Raw genomic sequence first — 18,374 nt, 5'->3', positions numbered from 1 at the left:
TTTGTCTTCAAAGCTTTTAATTTCAAAAACTTTTTATCATATTAAGTATTACTTATGAAGGTTATTTGAATCAATCATGTGATTTAAAAATTACATTTTAACATATTTAAAATTAAGTTTTATCTTCTTGTTTAGGATTTTTAATTATATTTAAGAATTCATCTTTAGGTTTTGTTAATTAACAACAATTCGTCATTATTCAAGAAATCAAAAAAAATATCAATATTATCCATTATGATTTTACATTTTAGTAATTTTAAAAATTTATAACATGCCTTTATCCTGGCATAAAATTTTAATTTTTAATAACTTTTCTTCTTACGTGGATTAGAATAATAAGTAATCATCATTGGTCTCACAATATAGAATTCATAACCTATCGTTCAACTTCCATATCAGTTCTTCCTAGGTTGTCACATTAGGTTAGGTGCTGGCTATTATATTCCAGTCCAACATCCAGAGCCGGGACACCATAAAGAAAGAAGCTTTTTGCATGAAAGAACGTACTAAGGTTTGATTCTTGGTCATCTCAGTAGTTTAGGTAGTCACAATAGATAAGGTAGTCATAACATCACAATAGATAAGGTAGTCATAATAGGTAGTCATCTCCATAGGTTAAGCACAAGGTAGAGTCATAATAGGTAGTCATCTCCATAGGTTAAGCAATCAACACAATAGGTAGTCATATAAATAGAGTCATCTCAATGGATTAAGCAATCATCACAATAGGTAGTCATATAAATAGAGTCATCTCAATGGATTAAGCAATCGTCATAGATTAGATGGTCATCTCAGCAGATTAGGTAGTCATCTTTTCTAGTCCACCACCCAAAGGGCACCATGCAAAGAAAGGTTCGAGTCAGTAAAAATATATTTTATTAACTAATTTCTTTTCTTTTGTTAAGGTATTTATACATTTTCTAACATATAAATTAGAATATAAAACGAAATACAAAAAAGTAAAATAATATATAAAAAAGTAAGGTTACGCCGTTTATAAAATAAAATTATTATAACAAATAACAAAAAATTAGATTATAAAAATATATAATAAGATTAAGAAATTTGAATAACGCAACAGGTTCTTTGTTTGATAAATATACATAGGTATTCCAAACTTAGCAAACAATTTTTTTGACAAATTATAAATAATTATTTATTTAGTTATTCCACTTTCTATGTCCCACACATTGGGAATATTTTGAAACATTCCCTTTTGTGGAACACCACCTCTTGTATTATATTTGCCTACACTCCTCTTTATAATAACCAAATCTCTCACACCAGGTACGTCTCAGTTTATCTTACTTCCGTGGCCAATACGGAGCTATATGAACATATTTTACATACTCAAAACATTTTGTTTATTGATAATCTCTGACCATATGGCCCCTACCACAATTATAACAAGTTTAATTTCAATTCTATTTTTAAACAAACTTTATACATCTCTACCATCAGGTCTATTTAATAATTTATTTTATTGCAAACCCAATATCTCACTATTAGTTCAACCTCTTATTAACTCTTGGACAGACAATCAAGTCACTTTTCATATCATATCATCCTCTAAATTATGCCCCTCTAGTCAAGATTTGTCCCTACTCTTCTTATCTTTCTAATTTATTTAAATGGTTATACTACACACCCATATACATAATATAATCAACGCTCCCACAATATTATATTGAACCTCCCAATATTTTATAAATTTTAACTTTTCATTTTTACAAAAAATTCTCTATTACTTTTAAAATAAATATCTTAATTACTTTTAAAGTTAACAGATAGGATAGAATATAAAGTAAATACCCCAATAATACACATTTACATAAAATCAATTCAATTTATAATCCGTTTTAAAACTTGCTTAAACTCACCTATCTAATAAATTTAATGCTAATTTATCATCAATAGTTGCAAATTTAACTCAAATTTTACTCCAATTTTATCAATAATATTTCTCGTATATTTTATTTAAATTTAACGCTCTCGATATTATTCGATTATAATTTCCCAGTACTAGTTGTATAATTCCATTCAAATTTAAAAAAACACTGTTCGGTTTTGTCACGGCACCAATATTCTATGCCTTACTATATCTTGGTTTATTTTTCTTAACGTTTGAATTCACAATAACCTTTAACATATAAGCACAAATCTTGTTTAAATATCGAAAACATTTCTTAACCTATAAACTTACAATATATACTATTTTCTTTATTTTGTCAAATATCCAAAAATTAAAATAATAATTTTTATATAAAAATAATCTAATTCAATCAAATATATTAATTAATCAAAATAATAATAAATTATCTATTTTTTTAAATATTTTAAACAAATGGCTTATCATTATTTATAATCACAACAATTTTTAGAGGCATTATCATTATATTCTATTACATGCAGGGGCGTCGGTAGCCTTTACAATCTCATGGGGCTCAATTAAAAAAAATTTATGAGGGCTTCGCCCCCCCCTTAATATATTATACTTTTTAAAAATTTGCTAGCTCTGAAACATTATTCTGAATTTTATATTTTGTCGTTTATTATATTAAGCATACAAAATAAACTAGCATATAAATAATTAAAACAATACATTTCTAAAAATAATATTTTTTAATACAAAATATATTTATTACAATATAAAATATTTTCGATTACTGATATAAATAAATTTTGCATCTAAATTTCAAGTGATAAAAAAGGTTAATCAATTCATACATAAGCATAAATTGATAATGGTTTTTAAAAACCTCATATTACAATATAATTCTTAGCAACTTATATTGATAAAAGGTCGTGAAACTAATATAACTCTGTTAACATCCCTAGACAATGTTTTATAGAATGGAATAAGGAAAAATTTATAGGCCTAACCAAATTAACAATTCTTGAAGAAGAGAATATAATATAAACGGCTAATCCAAATCATAAAACTATATGGTAGTTAGAGCTTCCTCTTAGATGACATGATGGAAGCTAGATAAATAATTGAGAAAATTATTGTGAGATATTAAATTTATAAAAGATTATCTTCAATTTTAATGATATATAAACGACTACACAGTTGACCATTATTGTATAAAATATGCAATCATATGCTCTCAGCAACTGTAGTAATAAGCTTAAATTACATAGACACACAAATAATATATTCTGGTTAATTTGCAGACATAGCTATGACACTAACGATATTAGCTCATATCAAAATTTATATAAATTGATAAAACAAAAACACTAAAAATCTTTAGAAGATATTATGCAAATATTTAGAAGCCTTAAGTTATTTACACGGCAGGGATGCCATATTAGAAATAAAGCATTTTATAACTATAAAATAAGAAAAAGTGTGATATGATAAAAGCAATTAAGATATTATATATTATTTACAACACCTCTAGTTGTATATTAAAATAATAGTGGTTTGTAAAAATATCAAAAATATACTCGTATTAAAAGTTTAGCTCAAAACTGTTTTTCAAATAAGAAAAAAAGAGAGGAAAAGATATATAATTTATTACATCCATTGTGGGATGAATAATAATATTTATAAATAAATAGATGGAGTTAAATAAATGAATGCAAATTATTACTTATATTTATTATCAAAAGCATTTAACTGTAATATATTATATAACTGTTAAATACTGTAAAAGTGGCATTTTATCTAATATTTTATAGCTAATTATATATAATAGATGATTATAAAATATATGTCTACTTACTTTTTATAAATAAATCTCTTATACTTATTTGGATTTGGACCTTGAAAAAATTTTAGGAAGAGGCATGGTAATTAAATTTAGAAATCGATAATATAGTTGATTAGTGATTTAAAACTCGGCTAATTTTAATATTAAATTTGTTAATTTTTAATTAATATTTATTTAATTAGGGTTATAAAATAATTTAAACAATAAAAATTAATTAAGCTTCAACGTTAATGAAAAATTAATATATATCGAGTGATATAGATATTCTATTTTTAACACAGAATTTGATTGCAAGCTGACCGTGAAAATATTATTTATATATTAATCTAAATCTGATAATTAAAATAGTATTCATTTAATAAAAATTTAGATAGTCTTATTAATTTTTAAATAATAAATTTAAATATATATATTAATTAATAGAATTATAAAAGAAATCGTTCAGTGGGCAATTAAAATTATTTTAAGTTCAAGGGGTTATTAAGGAGCCATTAAAAAAAAATTTTGCTTCAGGGGCCTATTCAAATTTTTCAGGAGGCTCGAGTCCCAAAAATATTTTAACAATTTAGTTAATCTTTTTATTGTATTACTAAAATTTTGCAAAAATATAAATAAAATATAATGCCCTTTACTCTCAATCCTTCCCTCAAAAAATATATCTTATAAATCCAAAATAATCCCTTTAATAATATTAAATAAATATAATAAACATTACTACCATTCCACTTTATTCATAAATATATAACATATAAACATATTAAATCTTCCCCAATCAATCCCGTCTTCATTCAATATCTTCACTCCAAATCCAAACAAAGAATGTTCTTTTCTAACAACAACCCGTGTGATAATTCCGTTTTTCCCTCCCATCCACCAGGAAAACTAATTTCCCTGTCAGAAAATAACTGACATTTGATGTATTATATTAAATTTATTTCTTATTTTTTTCAACAGCTACAACATAAAGCTACATAATAAACCAAATCTTGGCAAAGGGGTTGGTTCTAGCCTTTCAAATGTATGCGATATAAATTTTGTTAATATCTCCTATCCATTTCGATAAATACTTTGGAATCGCTTCCTGAACTATTCAAAAATAATATTTATTATTTTTTTTACTAAATATCAATTAACAAAGTTCTCCCTTTTGACACCAATGACAAATAATAGCTTGATATAAAAAAATATTTAAAAGTTTTTATAAAATTTTTAAATAAACTTTATCTTTCCTGAGCATGAACCAATGTCAAAAATATTACTACAACCTGAACACGGAAAAATGGAAACTCATGATAAATTATAATAAAACAACTGTTTCAGTCAGAGAATGTTCTCGCTAGAAATTCTTTTTTAGTGAAAAACTTACCCATATCAATATATATAATAATTTTAGGAGATATAATTTTAAGTCATATTCGCATAAAAATCGGAACTTAAAATACATTATTAAACACCCATTATCTTTTAATAATATTAGATATAATTATGATGGCAATAAATAATTAAGGGTTAAGTGGCCATAATAATTATTATAAAATCTTAAACACTTAAGATTATAAACACAATTATTCTTTATTATTTATATAATATCCTAAATAATTGTAAAATTCTATGTTTATAAAATTATCTAAACGAATATTTGCTGGGTTATAAATAATAAAGGTTTAGACTCTGGAAAATATGAATATAGTCTATATAGTTATTAGATATTAGAATTTATGGCCAGTAAATCCTAGATATGGATATGCTTGGGATTTGCAATAAATTATAATTAATAAATTTTATTATTATTCATCTATGAATCTTTTATCAGTCACAGAAAAAAACAATGTCAGTTATACTCCTGCCTGATAAATCTCTTCTACATTCTTTTTAGAAATCATTAGATAAAGTACAATAAACTAAAAAAACAAATATTTTTTTAAAAACAAATCAATTTTAAAAGTTTAAATAATTATTTAAAGAGAAATAATATTAATCAAATTCCATTTTTATGATAATATTTTTGTATCTTTATAGTTATTTGTACTTGACTCCATCCAGTTTATATTTAAAACCAGAAAACAAAGTATTTTCTAACAATAAGCATAGAATAGCCTATATAAAATTCTTATATTCAGCTCAAACTAGTAGTATAAGTTTTTATCATTCTTGGAAGAGATAATAATAGCGTGGTCAGTGATAATTGCATAATCATATTCAAACAAAAAGTATAGAATTTAAAATTTTAGATCAGCGCAATCCAAATTGGTTAAATTTTTCTTTGAGTAAATCTGAAGCCAATTCATCGTGGCGACTCTGAAGCATACTTTTGAGCCTTCTCTGAAACCGACTCATCGAGCCAACTCATTCGTCTCATCGAGCCGCTCAATTTATGAAGAGTTTTGCCACTACAACTCGAGTGTAAAGTCTTAAAAATTCGACTTTCTAACAACACTACATATGAAGGATAGGCATTTAATCACGTAATAACATATAAATATACACGCATTTTTTATATAGCAGCTTTATTATGAATTTTGTATTACCCTTATTTTTAATATAAATAAAATTAAATCATCATTACTAAAGGAATCTTTTGTAATTTTCCTCATCATGCTTAAAAATTTTCACAAATTGCAAAATACTTGCCTGACATACAAGTAATTATTTTTACTCATATTAATTTAAATCATTATTTATAAGCTTATATTTACCACGATTTTTATGCCAAGAAAATTCTAAAAACCTGGATATTAAAAATGATAGTCAATGTAATGCAAGTGTTGATTCAAATACTTCAATAAATCCTCAAAGTGATAGTGGTAACGTTTTTACCAGAATTTTAAAAGGAAATAAAACTGATAATACAAATAAATCTGCAAACGAAGAAAATTCATTAGCTCTAGAAAATCAAAAACTTAAAGAAAGCATGCAAGATCTAAATGTAATTATAATAATAATATGAAATATTAAACTACATATAATTAAAGGATAAATATAAAAGAGGATTGGCTGATATGGAAAATCTGAGGCAAAGAATGCAAAATGAATTGGAAAAGGCAAGACTTTATTCAATCCAGGGATTTTGTAAAGATCTCATTGATGTAGCTGATATATTAACCAAAGCTTGTCAAAGCATTCCACCTCACATACATGAAAATTTACAAAAACTATCAATTCCTCACCAATCTTCTGATAATACTGTACCAGAAAATATAGAGGAACTTCAGGCTAGCTTTAGTGATCTTTATCAAGGCTTACTTATGATGGAAAAAGAGTTACAAAAGGTTTTCAATAAACATGGGCTATCACAAATAAATCCTCAAAAAAATGAAAAGTTTGATCCAAATATTCATGAATCATTATTCCAAACCTCCACTGATCAAGGACAAAATCAGAAAAATATTTCTGGTGGAATATCAAAAGTTACAAAAGTTGGTTATAAATTAAAAGATAGGACAATAAGACCTGCTTTGGTAGGAGTGTTTCAATAATATTTACATTATTTAATAAATTGTATGACAAGGATATTTGAATTAAATATTCCATAATTTATATTTAATTCATTTATTGTAATTTTAAGATAAAATTGTTAATATACAAAGAAAAAATGATGTTAAATAAAAATTATCAGAATATAACTATTGCTTGTAATAAAATAGATTTAAGTTTTTTATTTTTTCTTAGTATAGGTAAAGAACATATAATCATAGAGGAAATTTCTAAAATGCTGAAATTTGACAACAAAATTAAATGTTTTTATAGTTAGTATTTATGTCATCACAATTTATTTTTTGGCAAATCAACATATTTAAAGATTATGAACTTTTTAATTGTAAGCAAATATATTTTTATCTTAAATTAATATATATATATGATATATATAACTGCCAAATCCAAGGATGAAATTGGTTTTGACCTTGATAGGTCATTGATATACCATGACTTTACAAGTTTTGGTAGTTAATTATACATAAAATGAAGAGTAATTATGATACTGGTGAGTCCTAATGATGTCAAATCAGTCATAGTTATGAATTTAAAAAATTATTACTAAATTTTAAAAATAGTTACTTAAAATTATTTAAAAAGAAAATTTATAATAAATCAAATATATTTAAAAAAATTTATGTTGTCAAGCCCAGCTTGTTATTTAAACGTTTTTCTGGCCCATCCATGCCCTATAAAATTTTGTCTCAATTTCATTTCCCTTTAAAAAATATTTAGAGTCAGGCTGCTTTTAATATTTTTTAGATAAATTTTCTGGCCAGTATATTTTTAATATCTTTTTTTAATTTTCAATGTCAATTAACACTCTTGTATCTCTATTCTATGGTTATCTATTTCCATATATAACATTTTAAAAATCAATTTTGATATTTGTGTATTTGTAATTGTCATATCATAAATAACTTCTTAAATTTTCTGTAAATTTGCTAATATCAAGACAACAATTATGAGTGAGTATCCATCAAAAAAAAGGAATGGCTTGAAATTAAAAAATATATCCAAAATTTAATGCCTAGGTTGGCCTATAGGAATTTTACAGAAAATAAAATGAATTTCTGAGATCTTGTGAATTTTTTATATATGAATTGTCCAGCTTTGCTTGTCAATTTTTTATATCCAATTTGGCAATCCCAACTTGGCCCATTAAGTCTTTTACCCAACCTGGCTTGTTATAATTTTTTTTAAAAAATTTAATTTTATAGCTCAGTCCATGCATTGTTGATCTCTACTCAAATACATTGTGGTTTTCCAACAAATAAATTATAATGACAAATTTTATATATTTTTTTTTAAATTAAATTGATTTATTTGTTATAATTTAATTTAAAATTGATTTGATTGGTTTATTTAAAAACTATTTTAGTTTAAAAAAAAATATGTTATGTACAATACATAATTAACAAACGCTTTATATAAAAAAAACACATTGTATAATTAAATATAAGTGTGTATATATATAAAGAAAATTCTTTTTTAAAAAAGAGGCTAAACAACTGATCTCGGAGCTTCTTATAGAGGAGGAAACTACAAAAGACTATAATGAAATTTATGAAGTGGCTGAAATTCTCGATCTTGTCGATAATGACTTATACCAGGGATAACTAATTTCAGGGTTGTGTATTGGACCAGTCAAATACGATATGGTCAATTGACCAATATTTGACCGGTTAAGTTTATATAAATGTTTTTTAACCCTTTCATGCACATTAATTTAAAATTGAAAAGTCCGCTTTTTGCACAGGTAAAATTTTTTATTGAAAATAATGATAATATATAGTAAAAAAATTTATATAATTTCTTTATAATTTTATTTAAAAAAAATATAAATATTTCATAACATTAAAAAAATTAAAGTGGGACATCTGCTATCCCACTGTGCAAATAAACATTTATTATTCATGATATAGTTTAGAACAGTTTAGTTTTTGGAGAGACATAATGCCACGTCACAAACTTAGCACAATCTGAGCGATGTTCATCAACTGTTGAACAATGAGCACATCTTATCCTCTGTACTTATCTTACAGGTAAATGTGAGGCGACAAATCTCTTAATCTCCAAGGACACTTTCTTTTTTTAATAGATGATTTACCTTTAAAAGGGATCATTGATTCGTCCACGATTTCAATATTTTTGAATTTTTTTGCATGGGATGTTAATCTGATATGAGATGGTGAACAATTTTTATCCCAGGTAAGCTCTTGATGGTTGTAGGGGAAGACGGTTGGAGGAAAGCAAGATTAGATGAAAAGAAGGCCGATACAGATAGACAGTGCTTGTACCCTGGGTAATCGGTTAGATTAGAAGGCAAAAGGAGACAACTAAACCTGGACGGCCGAGAATCTTTAAAAAATTTAAAATTATAACTAAATTTCTAAGCTTATTTGTTGATTGATCAAAAATGCCATCGAAATTGTTTTTATTTGTAGAGATTTAGCTTTTTTTAAACTGGACAGTTTGATGATGCCAAGATTGGTAATAATTGCTTTCGGATGATTGTGAATATTTTTGTTATTTACTTTTCCCGGCATTACTGATTGGATGTTATTATTAGAAGGGACAAAAATATATATACACATAATTCCAATCCATGTGTTTCTAATATCCTATGGAATTAAAGTATGTCCCTCAGGCTAGTATTATCGATGATTGAAGTATCCTCCTGTTCTAAATATGAAGGATAAGCGTAAAATAATGAAATTCAGATTATGTTTCTAATTTTTTCATTCCTTATGTACATTAAAAATACAGTAAAGAGGGCGCAATGTTTTTTTCAGTCACTTACGCTCTATAACTTTGACATATATGGGGTTGAGATATTTTTCCCCCTAACTTGATTGCTATGTATAACTAAATTCGGTGGAAATGATAATAGTTGTGCTTGTGTATGCCTCTTCTAGTCATCCAGAGTAGTGTTGTTAAACGGCTTATTTTGAGCCGATTTTTAAAAACGGCTAACTCAATATTTCAGCCAGAAAAATATTACGCAAGTCTAAAGATTTAGCTCATAGAAGGAACAAAGGTCTAGGCATATATTATCGAAATCTTGAGGCTTAGGTAATATTTTTCTGCCTAAAAAATAGAGTTAGCCATTTTAAAAAATCGGCTCAAAACGAGCCTTTTAACAACACTAATCTAGAGCCGGACTTGTCCAAAACAATGAAAGAAGTTTTGCGGCCTGCTCTGTATCATCGTGCAAAAGTTCAACGGAGTGTAATATGATAAATGAATACCAGTTTTTATTGGATAATTTGTTCCCTCTGTAACGTTTGTTGATCAGCCAGATGATGATGCAAAATGAAATAAAAAATATTCGGCTGGTTTGATTCATTTGGAAATAAGTTTATGGTTACTAAAGGAGGATGATTGATAAGGGTAAAAGAAAGCGTTACTCAAGTCTCCCACTTGTGGGAAGAGTAATTTATAGCCATGTTTTCTTTCAAAACTTTAGACTTAAAATATCTTCCAATATATATGTGATTAAAATTCGTAATTTTAGAGAATTTCTCGAAATAATATTGTCCCTGTTGTTAATCTGAAGCAGGAAAGAATTTTGAGAATGTTTAAGAAGTTCTTAATCACATGAGTATGTTGGATATTTTTCATGAATGTTAGATTCTAGGTTAATGATAGATACTGCAAAGTCAACATAATGTTTGTAAATAATAACTTAATTTGCTAAATACCAACCAAATTTTATTAAAATGTAATAAGTATTTATAATTTAATATATATCAGACTGCAGCCCCAGCTTAGGTACAACGCCATATTTTTTTTTTTTCAAAATATACCATCGGGCCTGAAATTCTTTTAAAATAATACTCGGGGCAGACCGTGGAAATAGTGCCCTGCAGGTCTCTGATATAAATATTATAGGAATTACATGAATCCGATTTCCTATATATCATCCCCCTCCACCAAGGATTGAATTACCAAGTTGGCTTCAGAAAAAAGGATCCTTGTTGGGATAAACTCAAAATATCTGATTGACAAGCGACCCTCTCATCGACTAGGCCACAGACCTTTCCACGATTTTTTAAATATATATTATAAATAAATTTGGCAGTGCCTATCCAAATGGAAAAAAACAAAATACCAAATCATTAACGTAGATTATAATTGTTCTTTTCTAGAAATGTTTGGATATTGGCTGAGCTGTCTATAGGTGACCCAAGAACACAGATTTCTATCAATGAATATAGCAGTAAATAGGTCTAGAATGGAAGATGAGTATTTAATTCATAAATTTAAAATATATAATGCACTCCACTTAATTCTAAACTATTTTTATTTTTATCTAATTGGAAAATAGGTGTACTTAAATATTTTCATAATTTAATGATAAATTAAGTTGTTGAAAACTAAGGGTGATAACAGGCGTGGTACGCAGGAATTCGGTCTGGGGGGGGGGGGATAATAAAATTTTTCAAGAAATATTATTGTTTTTTAAAAATATCAAGCATAAATTTATCAGGACTAATAACTATTTCTAATACACAATTTTAAATTAATGTGAATTATAAAAAAAATTATATGTAAAGAATCACTTAAATGACCCAAAATATAAATTTAAATTTTTTGAGCCTTTACACAAAAAGTTTCTTAGGAATAATTGCATTTTGTATGTTATATATTTACAATGTAAAATCCAATCTTCGTTGTGATAGAGCTAATTTTTCAATTATCTCATTCTTGCTTGTTGTCAAATGCCTATGAATATTCAAAAGATCCAAACCTTTAAATCTACTTTCAGATGTTGTACTTCTTGGTATGTTTTTCAGAGACCTGCAGGCCTGGCCCCCGAGCCGGACAGTATTTAAATTTTTTTTAATATACTCGGGCAGGGCCCTAAATTTTTTAAAAAAAAACACCCAAGTCGGGCCTGAATTATTTTTAAAAAACACCCAATCCGGGCTGTATTTTTTAAAACAGCCTATATTTGAAATCGTTATTATTAGCTATAAAAATCAAAAATAAATATAATTTATTTTAAAAAAATCTTGGCTGGGTATGAAAATTTTATTTAAAAAAAAGCCGGGCCAGGCCTGAAATTTTTTAAAAAAAAGCCGAGTCGGGCCTAAAAAATTAATTTCTTAAAAAAAGCCGGGCCAGTGTAGCGTGATTAATTAACTCCCCTTATCACATACCTCTGAGTTAAGTAATAACTATGATAGATTAACTCCCCCTTTGATAAATAGTGTTAAGGAGGGAGTTAATTAGTAACAAAGATATTAATTACAATGTAAATTGATAGGGAGAGTTATATGATCATGCAGTTTTTTTTAATATTGCTGAAATTCTTGTAAATTTGATTTTCGAATTTAAATTTTGAATCGAATTTAAATTTTTTTTATCTACTTGGTGAAATTAAACATCCTTTTTAAAAAGTAACTTGTTCACGTAAAAAGTAAAATATTTTATTATTTTAATATAAAAATATTAAATAGTGAATAACGATGTTATCAATGATATTTATAATTACCTAAAATGCAAAACCATTTAGCCTGATATCACCCAAAAAGCTTGCAACACTTTTAAAATGTACTTTAACATAATCAGGTAAATATTGCTCTTATAAGCTAGGATACAGTCCTCAATTTAAAATTCTCTTTCAATTAATAGAATATTGTTTTAAAATATTGCTTAAATTTAGCCTGATATCACCCAAAAAGCTTGCAACACTTATAAAATGTCCTTTAACATAATCAGGTAAATATTAGGTTAATGATGCTTGGTACCTTAAGGTACCATCTATCAAATTTGAATTTTGTTCATTTTTCATTTGGATAGGCACTACCAAATATATTTATATATATATTTGAAAAATCGTGATTTTTGGAAAACCTCTATGGCCTAGTAGGCAAGAGCTTGGCTTACTTATCCTATGCTCCCGGGTTCGAATCCAGGGAATGATCATGTTTTTTTTCTTATTCTAACTTGGTGGTTCCATCTTTGGGGGGATGATATATAGAAGGCCGGACTCGACCACGTGATTCCGTATTAATATATTAAATAATAAGGGTCTTATTACATTTTAATAAATTTTGGTCGGTATTTAGCAAATTAGATTGGTATTTAAAATATTTCCATACATTCACTTGGTAGTAAGCATCATTAACCTAAATATTGCTTATAAGCTAGGATACAGTACTCAATTTAAAATTCTCTTTCAATTAATAGAATATTGTTTTAAAATATTGCTTAAATTTAGCCTGATATCACCCAAAAAGCTTGCAACACTTTTAAAATGTACTTTAATATAATCAGGTAAATATTGCTCTTATAAGCTAGGATACAGTACTCAATTTAAAATTCTCTTTCAATTAATAGAATATTGTTTTAAAATATTGCTTAAATTTAGCCTGATATCACCCAAAAAGCTTGTAACACTTTTAAAATGTACTTTAACATAATCTTACCATCCTCAGGCTAATGGCATGGTAGAGCGAGCCAATCGTACTCTTCAAAATTCCCTTTTGAAGTGTACAAAAGGCAATCAGAAAGATTGGCCTGGAGTTCTACCTGGTATTGTATTTGCCTACAATACATCAAGGCATGAATCCTCAAAATTTACGCCATATGAGATGATGTATGGCAGGAAAGTTTTACTGCCCTGTGAGGTATGATATATATATATCATTATTTGTATAAAATTATTATACGTAATAAATTTTTATTGAACTCGAAGGTATATCACTCTAAACGGTTCAATTTCAAAGTAATTGGACGTTATCCAAAGATAAAATGTGGTATATTAAAAGAGATTTTCACAACCGATCATATTGTGGGTGATGGGAACTGTTTTTTTAGGTTAGAATCTATATATAATATTTAAATTATTTACCTATTTATAGGTGTATAAGTCAAGAGATATCAAATAGCCAGGAAAATTATAATTACCTTAGGGAGAAATGCATTCTTTTTATGAGGAGCGAAGATTTCAAATTGGAAATGGGAAAATTTATAGGATATCCTGTAGAGGAATACCTAGTTAACAGAAATGTTATGGGAAACGGTGTCTGAGCAACAGAGGTAGAAATATTATCTATGGCCACATTGTTACAGACAAATATATTAATCTATACCCAATATAAATCGGCTTATTATTCGCCCATGAAATTTTTTAATAATATAAAAATATTTATTTATGCAATGTAAATAACAATCATTTTGTTAGAATTATATCAATGTGATTATCTGTTCTAATATTTTTATTCCATTATATTTATTGCAATTTAGTTGAAAGATGATAATCGTTAAGTATCTTTTTGTTAAATTATATTGTACTCATATTTTTATTAATAGTATATTTTATAAAAAGTGTAATAGTTTGACATCCTTTTTATAAGTTTAATTCTATTCAATTGCAAATTTAAATTATATTTATTGCATTTTATATTTTTTTATATTAATTCCAATTTAGTTGAAAGATGATAATTGGTAAGTATCTTTTTGTTAAATGTCATTGTACTCTATATTTTTATTAATAGTTATTTTTATAGTACAATAGTTTGACATCCTTTTTATAAGTTGAAATCTATTGAATTGCAAATTTAAATTATATTTATTGCATTATATATTTTTTTTAATACTACATCTTTTTCTTAAATGTTATTCAATTGCGAATTTATACAATATATTTTTTGCATTATATTTTTTATTAATAGTTTTTTTATAAAAAAACAATAGTTAGCCATCTATCTTTTTGATGAGTTAAGTCCTATTCAATTGCTAATTTATATTATATAGATTTTTATATTTTTTATTAATAGATATTTTTATAAAAAGTATGATATTGAATCATTTGATCAATGATATGTAATTTATGTTTAAATATAAATAAATTAACCTACCATGTGTATATAAATTTCAATCAACTTTTTAAAAATTAAGCTATGACGTTTTCGAAGTTAAATTATTTATAGGTATATCAGAAATTAAAATATTATCTATCTCATAAATTTTAATATTAGAAAATTTTAATTATTTATCACTCATTAGAGTTAATATGCTAAACATATAAATTTAAGCATCACCTGTCAGTCATAAGTGTTAATATTGCAATATTAAGTCATAAATGTCAGTATTACTAAATAATAGAATCTTTTTAGCATTACATGTCAGTCATTAATGTCAATATCATTAAATAATAGAAATTTTTAACATTATGTGTCAGTCATAAATGTCAGTATTACTAAATAATCATAAATGTCAGTATTACTAAATAATAGAAACTTTTAACATATCATGTCAGTCATAAATGTCAGTATTACTAAATAATAGAAACTTTTAACATATCTTGTCAGTCATAAATGTCAGTATTACTTTCTTCTCCGTTTTATGGCGATTTCCAGGTTTACCCGGGTAGGCCAGTTTTCCCTCTGATTTTTCTTTTCCATTTTTGACGGTCCTGAGCATCAATACTTGTAAGATTCAAGCTTCTCATATCCGCCGCTATCACATTTGTCCACGTCATCTTGGGTCTTCCTCTAGGTCTTGATCCTCCTACTTCCATCATTGTGCATCTCTTTACCCAGTCATCTCTTGTCCGTTCCACATGCCCAAACCATCTTAGTCTATTTCGTCGCATTACCATACCAATCATTTCTATACCTAATCTTGCTCGCAATTCCTTGCTAGTTTTTCTCTCTCTCAGAGATACCCCACACATCCATCTAACCATCCTCATCTCTGTTCTTTTTAATTTGGCTTCGTGAATTGCTTTCATTGCCCGTGTTTCACCGCCATAAACTAAACAACTCCTCACGCAGCTTACGTAAACTTTCCCCTTTAACTTCAGAGAAACTTTTTTATTTGTAAGAATAGACGACATCTCTCTGAACTTCTTCCAAGCTTGTCTGATCCTTGCAACAACAGCAGAATCTACACCACCATCTGCGTTTTGCATATCACCTAAATAACAAAACTTATCCACTTTTTCTAGGGTTAACCCATTGCCAATATCCAGACCACCATTTTTTAGGTTATCATTATTATGTATCCCTTTCATGCATGTTTTACAAATAAAGATCATTCTTTCTAACATCAAACTGCCTTTTTTCCCACTACATCTTTTATGTACCCATTTCTGGCATCTGGTGCATTGGATAGAATTTCTAGCAACTCCTTTCCCACATACACCACAAGGCCACTTACCTGATTCTTCTATCTTTAGATTTTCCCCACCAATCATCACCTTTGTTTTTGATGCATTCATTTTCAGGCCCTTTGCTTCCATAGTCATCTTCCATTTACTAACTTTATCCCTCAATTCTCCCTCACTGTTTGCCATTAATACAAGGTCATCTGCATATAATATCTCCCAGGGAAGTCCTTCACGCATTTCTCTAGCCACCACATCCATTACTAAGATAAATAATAATGGACTCAGCACGGATCCTTGATGAAGTCCTACCTTCACCTCAAAGCTGTCACTATCACCATAATCCGTCCGTACGCTGTTTGTGCTCCAACATACATTGCCATCACTGCGGTAACTAACCATTCCTCCACACCGGATTTTTTCAAGGCCCATCTTGTAATCTCACGCGGCACCCTATCAAATGCTTTCTCCAAATCAACAAACGCATAATAGAGTTTCTTTTCCTTCGCAAGATACTTCTCCTGAATTTGTCTCACCACAAAAATTGCATCTGTCGTGCCTTTTCCCGATGTAAAACCAAACTGCATTTCATCAATTTTGATTTGTTCCCTTATCCGCTTTTCTAACACTCCCAAATACTTTCATTGCATGTTCCAAGAGTTTAATAGCTCTGTAAGACCCACAATCTAAAGGATCACCTTTCCCCTTGTATACTGGGATAATTATACTTCTTCGCCAGTCCTCGGGAATAGTACCTTCTGTGACAATCTGATTTGCTAAATTCATTAACCATTCAATCCCTAAATCATCAGAACCTTTAAACATCTCTGATACCACCATCGTTAAACCCGATGCATTCCCTTTCTTCATCTTTTTCACTGCTCTCCTTATCTCGTCCTTGCTAAATTTACACCCTGGACCTTCTACCTTTGCACAACTAATATTATTATTCCATTCATTATCTTCATTCAATAGTCCTTTCATGTAAATCTTCCAGGTGTTCTTAATACCACTACTATCAATCGTCATTTCTCCTTCCATATTTTTCAAACACTTTACACCTATCACATCCTGCCTCTTTTTTGACATCTGTTTTGCCATTCTAACCATATTTCCAATTCCATCAGCGCATTTCATTTCTTTAGCAAACTCGTGTCTTTTTTCTTCTTGAGCCTTCGCTATTAATTTCTTAGCATTTCTTTTAGCCATCTTGTAAATATCATTATCACTATTTTCTTTTCTATTATACCATACTTTGAAACACCTCCGTTTCTCATCCACGGCTTTCGCTACCTCTGGGCTCCACCACCAAGTCTCCTTATGTCTAGGCGGCCCTTTTGTCCATCCACATACCTCCTCAGTTGTCATTACCCAAGCTTTCTTCATGGCTTTCCACTTGTCATTCACCCCAGATGCTTGTGTCACCTCCGCCTCCCTAATCGCCAATGCCATATTGAATTGACGTCTAGCATTCTCCTCCTTCAATTTCCAAACCTTCAGCCTTGGGACAAACTTTCTTTTAGTGACCCTGGCATCTTTAAGAGTGAGATCTCCTACAACTAGTCGATGCTGATTTATACATTCAAATGTCAGTATTACTAAATAATAGAAACTTTTAACATATCATGTCAGTCATAAATGTCAGTATTACTAAATAATAAAAACTTTTAACATTACATGTCAGTCATAAATGTCTGTATTACTAAATTATATAATGATATTTTAATAAAATATTATTATAACGTCAATCATAAATGTCAGTATTACTAAAGGGAGTTAATTTAAATTAAGTTAAAATATCACACTAAATTTTATAATGTTATTTTATTATAACGTCAATCATAAATGTCAGTATTACTAAAGGGAGTTAATTTAAATTTAAGTTAAAATATCACGTTACACCGGGCATGAAAATTTTTAAAATAAAACCCAGGCCGGGCCTTAAAAATCTTTAAAAAAAATCGGAATCGTGCCCTGCAAATGGTACTTCTGCAGGCCTCTGTTGTTATTCTTCTTAAAAAAGAGAATGTTCTCTCATTAGTTTACTAATGGGAAGAGTT

General features: G+C 27.8%; 2 protein-coding genes across 2 annotated transcripts; one reads left to right on the top strand and one right to left on the bottom strand.

Annotated features, from left to right (window-relative positions):
- Positions 1-6,308: 6,308 nt before the first annotated feature.
- Positions 6,309-7,221, top strand: LOC135926487 (grpE protein homolog 1, mitochondrial-like). Its single transcript, XM_065462376.1, has 3 exons — positions 6,309-6,361; positions 6,405-6,645; positions 6,692-7,221. The coding sequence occupies exons 1-3, from the start codon at positions 6,315-6,317 to the stop codon at positions 7,193-7,195; spliced, it is 792 nt and encodes a 263-aa protein (XP_065318448.1). The 5' UTR covers positions 6,309-6,314; the 3' UTR covers positions 7,196-7,221.
- A 9,684-nt stretch (positions 7,222-16,905) lies between these two features.
- Positions 16,906-17,766, bottom strand: LOC135926641 (uncharacterized). The gene has a single exon (XM_065462570.1). The coding sequence runs from the start codon at positions 17,764-17,766 to the stop codon at positions 16,906-16,908; it is 861 nt and encodes a 286-aa protein (XP_065318642.1).
- Positions 17,767-18,374: the final 608 nt, after the last annotated feature.

The sequence above is a fragment of the Gordionus sp. m RMFG-2023 genome, chromosome 3 (genome assembly GCF_954871325.1).
Source record: "Gordionus sp. m RMFG-2023 chromosome 3, tfGorSpeb1-WG-v2, whole genome shotgun sequence".
Classification (NCBI taxonomy): Eukaryota; Metazoa; Nematomorpha; class Gordioida; order Chordodea; family Parachordodidae; genus Gordionus; species Gordionus sp. m RMFG-2023.
Note: the sequence above shows the minus strand (reverse complement) of the source record. Positions and strands in the feature narration are given on the sequence as shown.